The following is a 16,233-nucleotide window of genomic DNA, read 5'->3' on the forward strand; positions in this document are numbered from 1 at the left end:
TGTGTGTATGAGAGAGAGAGAGAGAGAGAAAGAGCGAGAGAGACAAAGAGAGAGAGAGGAGCTTGGCTCCTTATTCTATAGGGACTGTATCTGAACATAGTCCTATACCTGAATACAGTCTTACTGAAAGACAGTAATGATAAGGCACCATTCAATGCCTTCTGCCCTAAAATCCAATTATTCCAGCATGAAAATCCACAGCAAGGCTTTATGAAAAGGCCCTTTTTAGCATTATTTTTAGCTATACTTATGTATCTTTTTGTCTTTAATTTCCATTTACCCTATTTTTATTTTATGCTGTCCTGATATACTTTAAACACCATTGTAAACTGTGGGGATTTCTTTCTAGACCACACAAGAGGACATATATATCCAGTGATGAGTAAATTTCACAGCCATACACTAATTACCTAACTTCAGCCAATCACACTGCCTTCCTGAGCCAAGCGGGAAGGAGTCTTGCTACTATAGGGCAAGAACCATTAGTGCACAAATTCTGAGGGATTCTTGGAGACTCAGATTTGACTAACAGTAAAGAAAATCATTCATGAAAGGCAGGGAGTTAGAAATATCTCTCACCCTTTTGCACTATATGCATTTAAAATAATATATTAACTTCATGCATTTTATGAATAACTTCATATAAAAACAAATTTAAATTTTGATAGTTCATATTTTAATAGTAACTCAGACAAAAAGGCACTTGTATTTTATAGAATTTTTTTTTAATGATTGAATCACACTATGACAGTTTGTCTGCACAACTGAATTGCTGCTTTTGTTAACTCAGTCATTTTAAATTTAATTATGTACATCTTTTCCTTTTTTGTTTATGTAGGACTAAGGAATTAAACCCAGAGCTTCCTGCATGCTAGGCAAGCACTCACCACTAAGCCACCTTCCCGGCCCTTAAATTTATTTTTTAAGCATCATATGAATGGAGAGTATTTATCTCTTTAAAATGAACTTTAGATAAAACGCTGGGATCCATGAGCTGAGTATCAGTCTGTTGAGGGTGTGTCTGCACACATGTGTGTGTGCATGCATGCATTTGTGCTGGTACTAGGGCTGAATCTCTGGGCGCTGTCCCTTAGCTTTTTCTGCTCAAGGCTAGCACTTTACCACCTGAGCCACAGCTCCACTTCTGGCTTTTTGGTGGCTAATTGGAAACAAAGTCTTTCTTACACAGATTGGCTTTGAACCACAATTCTTAGACCTCATCTTCTTGACAGGCTACAGTTAAGACAGGTGTGAACCAACGGAGTCCAATTAAATTTATTTTCAAAGAATTTACTGCTTTACAATGCATTTCAGCTAGCTTGGTGGCTCATGTCTGTCATCCTAGCGACTCAAGTGGCTGAGATCTGAGGATCACAGCTGGATGGTGGGGAAGGAAAGTCCCTTGATCTCAGGATCAGGTTGAAGTCAGTCCGGACAGGAAAGTCTTATCTCCAATTAACCACTCAAAAAACCGGCAGAATGCTAGGCTAAAGCAACAAAAACGTGGCAGAATGCTAGGCTTAAGCAACAAAAAGCTCAAGGATGGCACCCAGGCCCTGAGTTCAAGCCCCACATCAGGACACACACACAAAACACCTTCAAGAAACCCAGAGACAATCAAATACATTTCAGACAAAACTCAGGGCCCGTGGACTCTGAGTATTACACTGTGTAGTTTTTAGGCCTTTTGCGGAAGTGTGCAGGCACCCCTTCTAGTAACCTATCATCTCCTTTCCTTCCTGCTGTTAGGGCAGGAAGAATAGATGAAAACAATTCTGACAAATGAGAGCTTGGACGATCACACAAGACTAAATTAAGCTCTAACAGTCTTTTGTGATCTTCCTACACCTGCTGCAAGGTGAGATTCATATACCACCAAAGAAAACAGGTTACCTACAAGGGCTATTTTCATTTGTTCCTGTAATTCTCTTTCACGCGTCTGAAATTTCCCAGTCAATTCCTGTTCTTTTTCAGCTAGTTCCTTTGCATGTAGCTTCTGGAGTTGAGCAATTTGTTCTTCTGAGGATTTCTGAAAATCAGGAAATGGATGAAGTGAAAAGCTGCAGAATTAAATACGTAACTCCTCCACAAAGTAATACTTTGTTATGGGTTAACCAAGGTAGTGACTTCAGAAGTAAAAATCGGAACAGATCCCCTATATGGATCAAGAAGGGATAAGAGAGGAGATATCGATTGTGACACCTTGTACTTACAAACTGACATGCTCAACTAAAACCCCTGTGTATAACTATTTAAGGATTTAAACAATAACAACAAAAAAATCGCAGCTGCTGGGCAGGGGACCAAACAGCAGGTGATATCTGAGAGTACTTACTATTTACCTAGAAAACGTTTTAGTTCAATCCCTCCTACTTCACATTTCATATCAAACAAATTTCAGTTGGATCAAAGATGTAACCATGAGCAAATGTAAACATGGGAGTGTCAGAGGGAAAAAACACATAAAAATCAAGAAAATCTGTCAAGTGTGGGTGACTCCTGTAACCCCAGCACTACGGAGGTCAGGCAGGAAGGCTTTGAGTTCGAGGACAGAGTGGTCTCTGTTGTGAGCTTGAGGCCACCCCAGTTTAAAAACAAAATACAAAAGAACCCCAAAACAAAACCTCAGAGCCATGAACTCAGAGCTGAGCTTGTGTGTGGTTCTGTTTTTTGTAGTGTCACAGACTGAACCCAAGGCCTTGAACCTGACGCCAGGCCTTGCCAGCTACGCTACCTCTCCGTTTATATATTCGTCAATGGAAAACGAATCCAGGTGGCATGTAAAGAAAAGGCTTAGCTGCCACAAAAAGAACTTTTCTGCATGGGCACAACAGAAACAAAAGCAAAACAGGCCAGAGAAACGAGGCAGCAAAAACCAGAACAGTTCACTTCTTTTGTGCCAATGTTGTGGCTTGAACTCAGGCCTAGGGCAATGTTCATTCGCATTTTTCCTCAAGGTTAGCACTCTATCACCTTACCTCAGTCACACAGCCCCACTTGTGGTGTTTTGCTAGTTCAGTGGAGACAGGAGTCTCCTTCCCCAGCCTGAGCAGCTAGAATTACAGGCATGAGCCACCAGTGCCTGGCTACTTGGCACACACAGGCAAATGCACATACACACTAGGTAAGTGACTTCTTGACCAAGTTCTGTAGAAGACATTTTGCAGAAGCACCAGCTCGGCGGCTTCCCTTTAAGGAGCCTGACAAATCAGGGAGCCGGGTAAGCCACATGGTGTCCTGGAGAACAGTCCAAGCTTAACGTACTCCAGAGAGTAACCTCTGGAGTAAATTCACTTCTCTATCATAGCACTTTTTAAAGCTATTTCCCGAACATAATGAAATGATCAAGGTCTAAAGCACAAATTAACTTTCTTATAGTGAAAGATTACAGTGTAAAAAGAGCAGATTTAAAAAATATCAGACTCAGCCAGGTGCTAGTGGCTCACACCTGTAACCCTAGCTACCTAGGAGACTGATCCCTGAGGATCTAAGTTTAAAGCCAGCCCAGGCCGGAAAGAGACTCTCCAATTAATTACCTAAAAACCAGAAGTGGAACTGAGGCTCGAAGGAGTAGAATACCAGCCTTGAGCCAGTGACAGCACTCAGGCCCTGAGTTCAAGCCCCACAACTGGGGGGAAAATTCAGATTCAGCTGTGTGCTGGTGGCTCGCACCTGTAACCCTGGCTGCCCAGTAGGCTGAAATCTGAGGATCAAGCTTTGAAGTCAGCCCAGGCAGGAAAAGTCCGTGAGACTCTTAACTACAAGTAACCTACAAAAAGCCACAAGCAGAGCTGTGGCTCGAGTGATAGAATGAAAAGGCTAAGGAATGGGGCCTCGGCCTTGAATTCAAGCCCCATTATCAGCACACATAAATAAGCAAAAACAGCAGGTGCTGGCTGGCTCATGTCTGCAATCCTAGCTACTTAGGGGGCTGAGATTTTAGGATTGAGGTTCGAAGCCAGCCTGGGCAGGAAAGTCTCTGGCACTCATATCTCCAATGAACCATCAAAAAAGCCAGAAGTGGAGCTGTGGTTAAATGGTAGAGGACTAGCCTTGAGCCCTAAAGCTCGGGGACAGCGCCCAGGCCTTGAGTTCAAGCCCCAGGACCAGCACAAAAGCATAAAGGCGAGTTATCAGTTTCAAAATGTCTGCAGCCCGTTTCAATGCAGACTCCTTCTTACTTTCACAAGGCCCGTGACCTCCTGTTTCACCCGACTTAGTTCACGCTGAAGACTGGCCCGCTCTTCCTCACTCTTCTTCTCCACAGCTCTGATCTGCTCATCCATCTCTGCCTTCATCTTCCTGCGTGCCTCCTCTGTTTTCTGGGCAGCACTCAAGGCCTTCTCAAGTTCCTCAAAAGCTATAAGGAGAAGAGCAGAGACAGGTGTCTTCAGGAGACACTACCACTGAGCCGAAGTCTCATACATTCAACTGAGGGGCACTAATCAGCGGCAGCAGGACAGGTTAAAAGAAAATTACTTCATCCATTCTAAGCCAGAGCTAATTCTGCTTAACAGATTCACAAGGACTGTCAGTGGAAATCAATTTATTTTCGAGCTGTTTTTAACCCCCTTGATATCAGGGCTCTTATTTATGACCCACACCTCAAGAGCTTGAAAATAAGTACTAAAGTAAAAAAAAAATTCCTTAGGCTTACAACTAGTGTCTTACAACAGATTCAAAGAAATGAGAGACACCGGGCCCTATCTCCATGCAGTATAATCTCAACTTGCTTTTTCTTTGCTCTGCTGTTCTTAACATGCTATACTCATAACAGGACGTCCCTCTCACTCGTGGGTGTTTATGGTTCTTGTGTAGCTAGGATGATGGATTCATTACTACCCTCAGACTGAAGTATTTTTTTAAAAAACAATAAATTGTATTAGGTATAGAAAGACACAGAGGCTGATCTCTACCAACAACTGGGAAACAGAAATTATTGCTCCACAGTTTAATAAATACGTTCTCTGGCAGCCATTACTCATTTTATAACCCTGAAGTAGAAAGCCAATGCTTAACTAAACCCTAAATCCCAGAGGCACACTCAAGTAGCCAAGGTTATCTGTCAACTCTCTCAGTCAGAGTACACTGGCGTTTGCCTACAAACACCCAGGTCATCTTTAGAAATAAGTCAAACAGAGAAAAATGCTGTTTTTGTGTGACTCTAGCTTCTAGTGTCAAGCAAACAGAAATAGTTTCAGTCTTCCTATGGTCACAAGATTACTTTCCTCACCTAACTAGGAAGAGTGAGGAGGCTGCTTGGGCTCATGTTGTAGGACGAGGCTGGGCCAGAAGTTAGTGAAACTCTATCAATGTAACGTGGGCACTGGTGGCCTACAAGCTCAACCATGCCGAGAGAGAAGGCAGGAGCACTGCTGTACATGGGAACTGGGCAAAACTATGAGATCCTAGCTGAGTGGTAACTAAAAAGGGATGGGACTCTGACTTCAGTGGTAGAGCACCTGGACAGCAAGCACAGGATCCTGAGTTCAAACCCCAATACTGCCAATTAAAAAGAGTATTAACTGTGGGAAAGAGAAGCTGTAAGATCTAGGGCTGGGAAGGTGGCTCTGTGGTAGAGTGCTTGCTTTGGATGCATAAGGCCCCGGGTTCAATTCCTCAGCACCACATACACAGAAAAAGCTGCAAGTGGCGTTGTGGCTCAAGTGGTACAGTGCTTGAGAAAAAGCAGCTCAGGGACAGTGCCCAGGCCCTGAGTTCAAGCCCCATGAACGACAAAAAAAAAAAAATGAAAAAAAAATCTTAGTTTGTGCTCAAGACTTAACGACAGAAAGTAAAAAGTGTGCAAGTAATGAAAAAGTGTATTTCCATTTTCTTGTGTACTGGTACTGGGACTTGAACTCAGGACCAAGGTGCGCTCAGCCTTTTCACTCAAGGCTGCCGCTCTACCACTTGAGCCACAGCTCCACTTCTGACATTGTGTTGGTTATTTGGAGCCAAGAGTCTTTTGGATTTGTGTCTGGGCTGGCTTTGAACCTTGATTCAGATATCAGCCTCCTGAGTAGCTAGGATCACAGGTGTGAGCCACTGACTTCCAGCTACTGTTTCATTATTGTTAATCATCACAGAAAACTGCATCTTAGCCTCTAAGTATGTCATATAAACATCTTTTTTTTTTTTTTTCTGGTCGGTTGTGGGGCTTGGGCGCTGTCCCTGCGCTCTTCAGCTCAAGTTGAGCGCTCTACCGCTTGAGCCACAGCGCCACTTCCGGTTTTCTAGTGGTTTATTGGAGAGTCTCACGGACTTTCCTGCCCAGGCTGGCTTTGAACCACAATCCTCAGATCTCAGCCTTCTTAGCAGATAGGATTACAGGCGTGAGCCACCTGCACCTGGCCATATAAACATCTTGTCGATGCTCTGGAGATCGTTTTGAACCTGAAGATGGTTTTGATTCTCTGACACTGTTCAGATGAAAACCTTCAGTCAGTTAAGCGAAATGGAAATGTATGTAGTCAATACCACACAATATGTTCTGTCTCTGTTCTTTTAATACCAGAATTTAGAATAACACAAAATTAAATGTAGTTTTCTCACCTGTTAGATGAAACAAATCCATACCCCTGGTTTCTATTTATATATAATTTTCTACTGTTTTCTAAAGACGTTCAGTAAATCTTAGGATACCTCTGATATTATATCCTAACTTTAGTGTTTTATCCACTAAAATGATTTTCATAAACCATTTCATTACCCACCATATAATGGTTGAAGGGTGGTTTTTGTTTCACGGTTCTTTTGAGTTTTATCCCTTCTCTCTATTATGTCAGAAACCAAACCACCTCCTGTCTAGAAAGATAAACCTTCACCTTCTTGTAATCCTCATTTAAATGCAACGACGGGAGCACCCAAATTTCCCAACAGATGATAAAATGATTTGAGTTGTATAGGTTTATTAATGGCAGACGTGTAAAAAGGACGTAGGAAACAATCCATGCAATATTTAAGAAATCTGAACATGGTAATATAATGACCTAGCTCAGCAGGGTAATAGTATTTCTTACTAAGCCAGAATTTCAGAACCTGTCAGTGACAAATGGCTTCTCTCAACAGAATGCAATGCGTTAAGTGTCTTCCTGTCTGATGCCGGTGCTGGGACTGGAACTCAGTGCCTCGAGCCCCACTTGACTCTTTGTTCAAGGCTCCACCATTTCAGCCACATCTGCACTTCTGGCTTTTGCTGGTTACCTGGAGCCAAGAGCCTTGGGACTTTCTTGCCTGGACGGACTTTGACTCATGATCCTCACATCTCAGCCTCTGGGGTAGCTAGGATCACAGCCAACATGCCAACACTGATCTAGCTTGCTGAGTAATTGTATTTCTTATCAAGTCAGAATGTCTCAATCTGTCCATTAGAGATGGTTTCTAACCCTCAACAAAACTTCTGACACTAAAAATCACTTTCTTCTGCCATCTTGTTCCAAAGAAATGTTAAGGTCTTCTGTAAATAATGCATGTTACACCTGTGTGCGTGTGCGTGCGTGTGTGTATAATAAACGTACTCTGTAACACAGTCCCATCTTGGCCTTAGGAAGATCTACTGAGAGTTTACTACAAACCAGTAGCATCTCAGCTGGTCTAGCAACTGCCAGACACAAGAAAGAGGTTTTTATAATCTGCAACACTGTACTACTTTCCAAACTCTTTGCACAGAAGGCTATGATTGCAACCTAAGTGCTACAAGTATGTTCTGACTGTTCACATCAACTTATTTTTTACTACAAAGGATAAGTGAGGAGAGAGAAAGCATGCACACAACCACCGATTACAAGTCTGCCAACGTGCAAGAGGAAAAACCAAGATACATGGTTAGACAGGAAGGGTAAGCGTGAACTATCTCCGAGGGTTGCAAGAACACGTTGTGTTCTTTCCAAGCAAAATTCAATGTATCTCAGGCAATTTCTATGTAAAACAAAAGGCATTTTAGGCTGGGCCCAGCAGTTCATTCCTGGACTCCTATCTACTTGGGAGGTAAGGAGGGGGAGGATTTTGACTCAAGGCCAGTGTGGAACCAATGTTTGTAAGACTTCATGGAAAACAAGTAACAGCCCCCGTCATCCACCTACGTGTCAAAGTAGGAGGATTACAGTCTAAATCATCCCACCAAGAAAATGTGAGACTCCCTTTGGAAAATAACTAAAGCAGAGAGGATTAGGTGCATGACCCACAGCAAGCATAAGACCCTGAGTTCTAACCCTGGCCTCATATGAAAAACCAAAGCAAACTGACAACTTGGAGCTGACTCTGAACATACCTCTGGCTAAGATTTAATGAGCTAGTATCTGGCAAGACGCAGAGCAGGACCTGCCCTGCACCTGCTTTCCCTTTACAAGAAGTTCACACACGGTCCAAGGGGAGGGATGATAAACAGGAGCACTTCTTTCCTGGATTAGGTGAGAAAGGCTGTCAATCTGAAGCTCAATGATCCGCCCACTCCTTCATCAGTGTTCATGGATGTTCACGAATGGCCTCACATACACTTGGCATAGGGTGATGTATGGAAAGTGTTCCACAAAAGTAAACTAATATGGACGGGAGATGCATTAAACAATGGATTCTCAAATAAAAGTAGGGAAAATGAGGCATTGATTTACCCACTTCACTAATTCCTCCTCTCTGTATCCTGAGCTAACAGCTCAGCCAGAATTTGTGGTTCCAAGTAACATTGCGGTCCTCAGTCCTAGAGAATTCTGTGTTTAGGCTAATAGGATCTCCTCTTACTTTTTCTTCCGGAAACAAATAAAGATGCAGAAGTGTGGAAAAGATGCCAATCTCAGTACGAATTATTGGTGGTAAAAGGCTGGCTAACAACATGAAAAATGAGTGAGCCTGTCTGTAATCCTAGCTAGCCTGGAGGATGAGATCCCAGGATTGTGGTTCAAAGCCAGCCTGGCCAGAAAAGTCCACGGGACTCTTATCTCCAACTAAGCATCAAAAAGCTGGAAGTGGAGCTATGGCTCAAGCAGTAGTATGCTAGCCTTCAGCAAAAGGGCTAACGCATGGCACCCAGGCTCTGAGTTCAAATCCCAGTACTGGCAAATAAAACAAGTATGTAATGCCAGATCCCATGATCCTAGCTACTCAGGAGGCTGAGATCTGAGGATCAGAGTTCAAAGCCAGCTTGAACAGAATAAGACCCCATGAGACTCTTATCTCCAATAAACTACTCAAAAAAGGTGGAAGTGGCTCTGTGGTTCAAGTGGAAGAGCACTAGTCTTAAGAGGCTCAGGGATAGCATCCAGGCCCTGAGTTCAAGCCCCAGGACAGACAAGAAAAAGAAAAAGAAAAAAGAAAAAAAGAAGTATGTAAGAGTTCAAAGTGGTTCAAAGTGGTAGAGCACTCGATTTAAGCAAAAGAGCTCAGGGACAGCTCCCAGGCCCTAAGTTCACGACCTATGACTAGGGGGGAAAAGTATGTAAACAAGCTGTGTTTTCATCCCAGCAATAAGGGCTAAAACACATGTGGTATTAAACTTAAAAAGAAAAAAAGACTAGAACAACAAAATGAAAACTAAATGCAGTAAAAAAAGGCAATAAAGCTAATTAAAATCAATAAAGTTTGTCAATGTTTATTTAACTATCAAGCCTCTTTCTGTGAGTAAAGGAATAGCTCAGACCTGTGACCCTATCTATTCTGGAGGCTGAGACCCGGGGACTGTGGATCAAGGTCAGCCCAAACACAAAAGTGGATCAATGAAGCGGTAGAGAGTCAGCCTTGAGTGAAAAAACCAAGTGAGAACTTGAGGGTCTGAGTTCAATCCCCAGTGCTGACAAAGCTGCACAGACACACACAAAGAACACGTGCTCCAAAGACCCTTTCCGAGAATCAGTGAGATCTTCTCCTTCACAAATATCAATCTGTCTAGAACAGAAGTTCTTTCTATTTAATCAGAATCAACTGATTAAGCATGAAATCCAGTTATACCGTATTAAACCAAACAATAGACAAAAACGGTAAAAAAAAAAAGGCCATTTGGAAAATGTAGGTATGTTTCATGAAAATAAATGTTAGCATGTGTTTGTTGTAACTATTGATTTAACAACTTGTAACACCCACCAGCTCTCAGGAGCCCCAGGTAACTTCCTCTCTGAGACCCACAGCTAGTTGACGCGGCTTGCTTCAACGAGCCAATACTCCACCCAGTGGTCGTTTCTGGTACTGCAGTCCCTACACAGGCAGAAGCACTCCCAAAGTATGCATCCCAGGGTCCATTCCATCAATGAGCCATAGCACGGGTTTGACCACCAAAGCCCAAGGCCCATTTACCTATTAAATACCTTAAACATCAGAATCTTGAAAAAGTCAAGACTTTTTTTTTTTTTTGGTTGGTCATGGGGCTTGAACTCTGGGCTTGGGCGCTGTCCTTGAGCTCATCAGCTCAAGGTGAGTGCTCTATCGCTTGAGCCACAGGGCCACTTTCGGTTTTCTGGTGGTTTCCTAGAGAGAAGAGTCTCACGGACTTTCTTGCCTGGGCTGGCTTTGAACTGTGATCCTTAGATCTCAGCCTCCTGAGTAGCTAGGATTACAGGCGTGAGCCACCAGAGCCCAGCCTAAGTCAAGATTTAAAGACAAGAAAATCTACTAAACTGGAGACAAAACCCTTCCTCGGCCAGCTCATGCCTGTGATCCTAGCTACGGGGCAGACTGAGGATTGTAGTTCAAAGCCAGGCAGACAGCAAAGTCTGTGAGACTATTATCTTCCAGCAAAAAGCTGGAAGTGAAAGTGTGGCTTACATATGGAGCACCAGCCCTACAGGAAAAATCTAAGGGACGGCATCTCGGCACTGAGTACCAAACCCCCATACCTACATCAAAGAAATGCGTTCTGCCAGAGGGTAGTGAATGAGTAATGTAATATTGCCAGGTCTATAAATGAATCCAATTCAGGTGCATTTATAATAAATTTCCCATCAGATATTCATTTGGTGCCAAAATAGGTATGCATTATTTATCTATCATGGCATACTTTGAAAAAAAATCCAGTTGAACTCATCCTTTTCTTGCCTGAGATACAATGGAATTTTCTTTGTAAAGCTTATTCTAAGTACTCATGATAAGAAAAAAAAATATTGGCCCTTACCCCAGTCCTGTTCATACAAGGCTTGGGAAAGGCACCATGATTCACTTATTGGCATGTGTGGATGCATAAAATAAAGATGTTTTATGAGACTTAAGGAAAGTTTGTTACACAAATCATTAGCAAGTAACAAAGCACTTAAATACACACACGATTTTGGTTTGTCATACAGAAATGCATAAACATAACACACACTTAAATACATAACTATGGTGATAGTCCCATAAACATCAAATCTATATGACCTGCTCAATGTCTTTGGTATATTTGGCCTACAGTATACAAAAGAATAAGAACATTTTCTGAACACACATAATTATTTAAAAAGCAAGACATGTGAATTATTAGTTCAAGTTCTTCTCTTTCAAAACTGTCAGGACTAACGCTTGGATTCAGGGCCTCTCACTCTGGTCCCATACATACGTTCAGGGATGAAGTTCTATCACTTGAGCCACAACTCTACTTCCAGTTTTTTGCTGTCTAACTGGAGATAAGAGTCTCTGGGCTTTGTTTGCCCCCGCTGTGTCAGAACCACAATCCTCAGATCTCAGCCCACTAAGTAGCTAGGTTACAGGCGTGAGCTGCTGGCCTGGTTTAATACAGGTTTTCTATGTAGCCCATCATAGAAAACAATTTCAGCAAAGACAGGGTACGTGGAAAAACAACAAGGCTTATGAAAGTAAATGAACTCTGGAAACTGTTAATCCAAAGAGAATATTTTATTCCCTTTGTAAAATTGGAAGCAAGAAGTTAACAATGGTGTGTGGGTTCCTTTTTTCCAACATTGGCTATGTTAATTATAAGTGAACTAACAAGCCAGGCACAGTTGGCTCATTCCTATAATCCCAGCTACTCTAGAGGGTGAGATCTGAGGATCACAGATCAAAACCAGCCTGGGCAGAAAAAAATCCAAGAGACTTATCTCCAATGAACCTTCAAAAAGCAGGAAGTGGAAGGGTGGCTCACATGGTATAGGGCCAGCTTTGAGCAAAAACTCTAAGGGACAGTGTCCTGGTCTCGAGTACAAACCCTGTACAATAAACAAGTAAATACATAGATACATAAATAAGGCAAGTGATAGAAAGGACAAGACTCTATGAATGAGAATTTACCCGAAGGGGCCAGGCGGCAGTGGTTCACACCTGTAATCCTAGCTAATATCACAGTTCGAAGCCGGCCAGGACAGAAGAGTCCCCAGAAACTGAGTAGCTAGGATGAAGGGTATTAGTTACTGATGTCCAGCTTTCTATGGCTTGTTTTTGTTTTTTTTTTTTGGTCGTGGGGCTTGACTCTGGGGTTGGGTGCTGTCCCCGCCTCTTCAGCTCAAGGCAAGTGCTACTTCCGTTTTCTAGTTGTTTATTGGAGGTAAGAGTCTCATGGACTTTCCTGCCCGGGTTGGCTTTGAACTGTGTTCCTCAGATCTCAGCCTCCTGAATAGCTGGGATTACAGGAGTGAGCTACCGGCACCCGGCCTCTATGGCTTTTTTTTTTTTTTTTAATGGTCACTCTAGGGCTCGAACTCAAGGCCTAAGCACTATCCATCAGTTCCACTTTGGCTTTTTTTGATGGTTAACTGGAAATAAGAGTTTCATGGCCTTTCCTTTCTGGGCTAGCTTTGAACTGCGACCCTCAGATCTCAGTTTCTTGAGTAACTAAGATTATAGGCATGAAACACAGGCACCGGGCTCCTGTTGCCTTTTATACCTAAGTCTAAATAGAGTCTAAATGATTTCAAGAATCATTTCCTTGATAGAATTACTTCTTTCCTCACTTCAGTAAAAAATGATGATTATGAGCAGATTCACACATCCTCTATGGCCACTGGGTCTGTTTTTCTTTGTTCTCATTATTTGAAGTCTAGCTCAAACCTCTTATCCTCTATAACCTGCTCACCCTGTTCTCTCTCCTTCCAAATCACTTCTTTCCCAACATGTACTCAGAACAGCACCATGGGGAACAAATCAGTCTACATTCTTTTCAGCCTAGCATTGCTGACATCTGGCCTGACCTCATGGAACTAAATTTAAAAAGTATAGATCAAATACTTCAAATAACTTTCTGAGCTCTTTCCTTCCAGACTTGAGTCACAGCACCACTTCAAGGTTTCTGGTGGTTCATTGGGAGTAAGAGTCTCACGGACTTTCTTGCTCAGGCTGACTTTGAACACGATCCTCAGATTTCAGCCTCCTGCGTAGCTGGGATGACAGGCCTGAGCCACCAGCATCCAGCTGTACTCTAAATAACTTTTGAGCTCCAACACAAAATCATTAACCCTGCATTCTTACCAGCTTTCTCAGATTTTTCCTTCTGTTCCCGTAATTCTTCTCCCTGGGTAGTCATTTGTTTGATTCGGCTCCGAAGCTGAGCAATTTCTTCCTCTTTCAATTCCAGCGTTTCATGCATCTGACGTTTTGTCTCTGTTATAACCATTCCCTGAACAGAAGTGCAGACTAAAGCATTTCATAACAAAACTGCATCAAAATTAAAACTGCTCAAAATTCAAACCAAAACCAGGTGCAAGGTTTAAGAATTTCTTTAGTATTCACAAACTCAGTTCTGTTCTGCTCTGTTCCTTAGTTACCCTGGTATGGTACCACAATGTACGTGTGTGTACATATAGATATAAAAACTGGTTGTGGGGCTTGAACTCAGGGCCTGGGTGTTGTCTCCTGAGCCTCTTTGTGCTCAAGTCTAGCGCTCTACCACTTGAGCCACAGCTCCACTTGAGGTTTTTGAGTGGTTCATTGGAGATAAGAGTCTCATGGGGACTTTTTGGCCCCAGCTGGCTTTGAACCATGATCCTCAGATGTCAGCCTCCTGTGTAGCTAAGATGATAGGCGTGAGCCACCGGTGCTCAGTGTATCTCAAGGTATTTTTGATTAAAAAGGTTCACAGTAAGTGTAATCCTTTTAAGTATCAAATCATGTTTTAATAAAAGATTTTATGGGGGTGAGGTGTGAGGGGGAGATGGGAAGGGATGGGAAGGGGAAACAAAGGAGGAGGCAACCATGCTTGATAAGAAATGTACTCATCACCTTGCTTATGTAATTGTAACCCCTCTGTATGGTATTTTCATAATTTAAAAAGAAAAGAAAAAAAGATTTTATAACCTTTCTATAAATGTGCTATAATTTTCCCTGCTCTAATAAGCCATTTCTAAGGAATTAGACATAGGCTGTTGAACTTGCCTCCTGACCACAATGACGTATATAACCACTGACTGTTCAGAAAGGATGGATCAAAGTGAGGTAGAGTAATCTGCTTGGATGTTCCTTTGTCCTCCTCCTGGGACTGTCAGTGAGTAAGGAGCCCCAGCCCTCTGACTTGCCAGTGTGTCTATGAAGGGATCATGCTCACTAGAAATGAAGACCACAGGGTAGGTGTTGGGGGTGGGGGGGGTTATTACATTTGAAATTGATTATTAGACACTAAGTAACTGAGGGTAGTTTAATTTGTCCTTGAAAAGGTGTTCAGACTTTGCAACAACTATTTTAGGTTCTCAAGAAGAACATTACCTTAACCACAGGGTCTCCAAATCCCTGCTGTATAGGACGACTCTTCCAGATAACTAATATTAACAAACAATAGCCATTACTAATAAGGAATTTTAAAACAAAATCCTGGTCCTTCATTTTCTTTTTTTTCTGGTCCGGTCGTGGGGCCTGAACTCTGAGCCTGGGCACTGTCCCTCAGCTCTTCAGCTCAAGGCTAGCACTCTACCACTTGAGCCACAGTGCCACTTCCGGCTTTCTTTTTGCTTATGTGGTGCTGAGGAATCGAACCCAGGGCCTCAGGTATGCAAGGCAAGCGCTCTACCACTAAGCCACCTTCCCAGCCCCTGGGCCTTCGTTTTCTTCAGAAACTAAATCACCATAGGAGTGGGGAGGAACAACAAATAAAGGACAATTGAAACTATAAATTATTAATAGAGGTCTTAAGCCAGGCACTGGTGGCTCACGCTGTCATCCTAGCTACTCAGTAGACTGAGATCTGAGGATTATGGATCAAAGCCAGCCCCGGCAGGAAAGTCTGTGAGACTCTGATCTCCAATAAGCCACCAGAAAACTCGAAGTAGTGCTGTAACTCAAGTGGTAGCACGCTCGCCTTGAGCTGAAGAGCTGAGGGACAGCGCCCAGGCCCAGAGTTCAAGCCCCACGACCGACCAAAAAAAAAAAGAATTTTATCTAGATCTTCATTCATAAAATGAAACAAAAATCTGAAACTGAGAGATCATACTAAGAATATTTTAATTGCTAGAGGTAATGGTAATATGGTTACAGTTTTGTAAAAACAAAAGAGTGCCAAATGCCAGTTCCTAGATACTAAGAAGGCTGGGATCTGAGGATCATGATTCTAAGCTAGTCACTGTAGGACAAATCTGTGACACTCTCATCTTCAACTAACCAACAAAAAAACTAAAAGTGGGGCTGTGGCTCAAGTGACAGGAGTGCTTGCCTATGGTAAAAAAGCTCAGAAACAGCATCCAGACCCTGAGTTCAAGCCCTAGTACTGTCACAAAAAACAAAGCATAAAACAAAACAAAATTTTCATGATCTCTCTTGTGGAAAGCTTTCTCACAGCTATCAGTGAATTCAGAGGAGGGCCACAGGTGTCCTTATACCTTATCTTGTTCAAGTTGTTCAATGGAGTTCTTCGCATCACGCAGCTGCGTGATAAGTTTTGTTTTCTCAGCCATATGAAGCTCCTAAAAAACAAAGATAAATTCATTTCTATAATAAAACTGATCTTTATAGGACAATTTTATACAGTGTATGTAACCTGGTTAGAGCTTAACAGTCTAGTAGGATGGAAGTGCACAAAGACCCAAGCACAGCAATGCTACCAAGCTAGCAGGATGGAAGTATACAGGAGACCAATGCTACCTAGGCTAGGAGGACCAAAGTGTACAGGAGACCAACGCTACCCAAGCTAGGAGGACCGAAGTGTACAGGAGACCAACACTACCCAAGCTAGCAGGATGGAAGTGTAGAGGAGACCAACACTATCAAAGCTAGGAGGACCAAAGTGTACAGAAGACCAATGCTACCCAAGCTAGGAGGACCTAAGTGTACTGGAGATCAATGCTACCAAAGCTAGCAGGACCGAAGTGTACAGGAGATCAATGCTACCAAAGCTAG

The 16,233-nt window shown here is 42.7% G+C and overlaps 1 protein-coding gene across 1 annotated transcript in view; it reads right to left on the reverse strand.

Moving 5' to 3' along the window:
* The window catches only part of Golga4 (golgin A4), a gene marked incomplete at its 5' end in the record, with an annotated part of 65,340 nt that overhangs the window by 30,178 nt on the left and 18,929 nt on the right, over nucleotides 1–16,233 (reverse strand). The window contains 5 exons of the mRNA XM_013030261.1: nucleotides 1,898–2,029; nucleotides 4,182–4,360; nucleotides 13,381–13,528; nucleotides 15,717–15,800; nucleotides 16,020–16,024. Of these exons, the coding sequence (XP_012885715.1) occupies nucleotides 1,898–2,029; nucleotides 4,182–4,360; nucleotides 13,381–13,528; nucleotides 15,717–15,800; nucleotides 16,020–16,024 (548 nt within the window). The remainder of the gene's footprint in view (nucleotides 1–1,897; nucleotides 2,030–4,181; nucleotides 4,361–13,380; nucleotides 13,529–15,716; nucleotides 15,801–16,019; nucleotides 16,025–16,233) is intronic.

This window comes from Dipodomys ordii, unplaced genomic scaffold (genome assembly GCF_000151885.1).
Source record: "Dipodomys ordii isolate 6190 unplaced genomic scaffold, Dord_2.0 Scaffold128, whole genome shotgun sequence".
In the NCBI taxonomy this organism is placed as follows: domain Eukaryota; kingdom Metazoa; phylum Chordata; class Mammalia; order Rodentia; family Heteromyidae; genus Dipodomys; species Dipodomys ordii.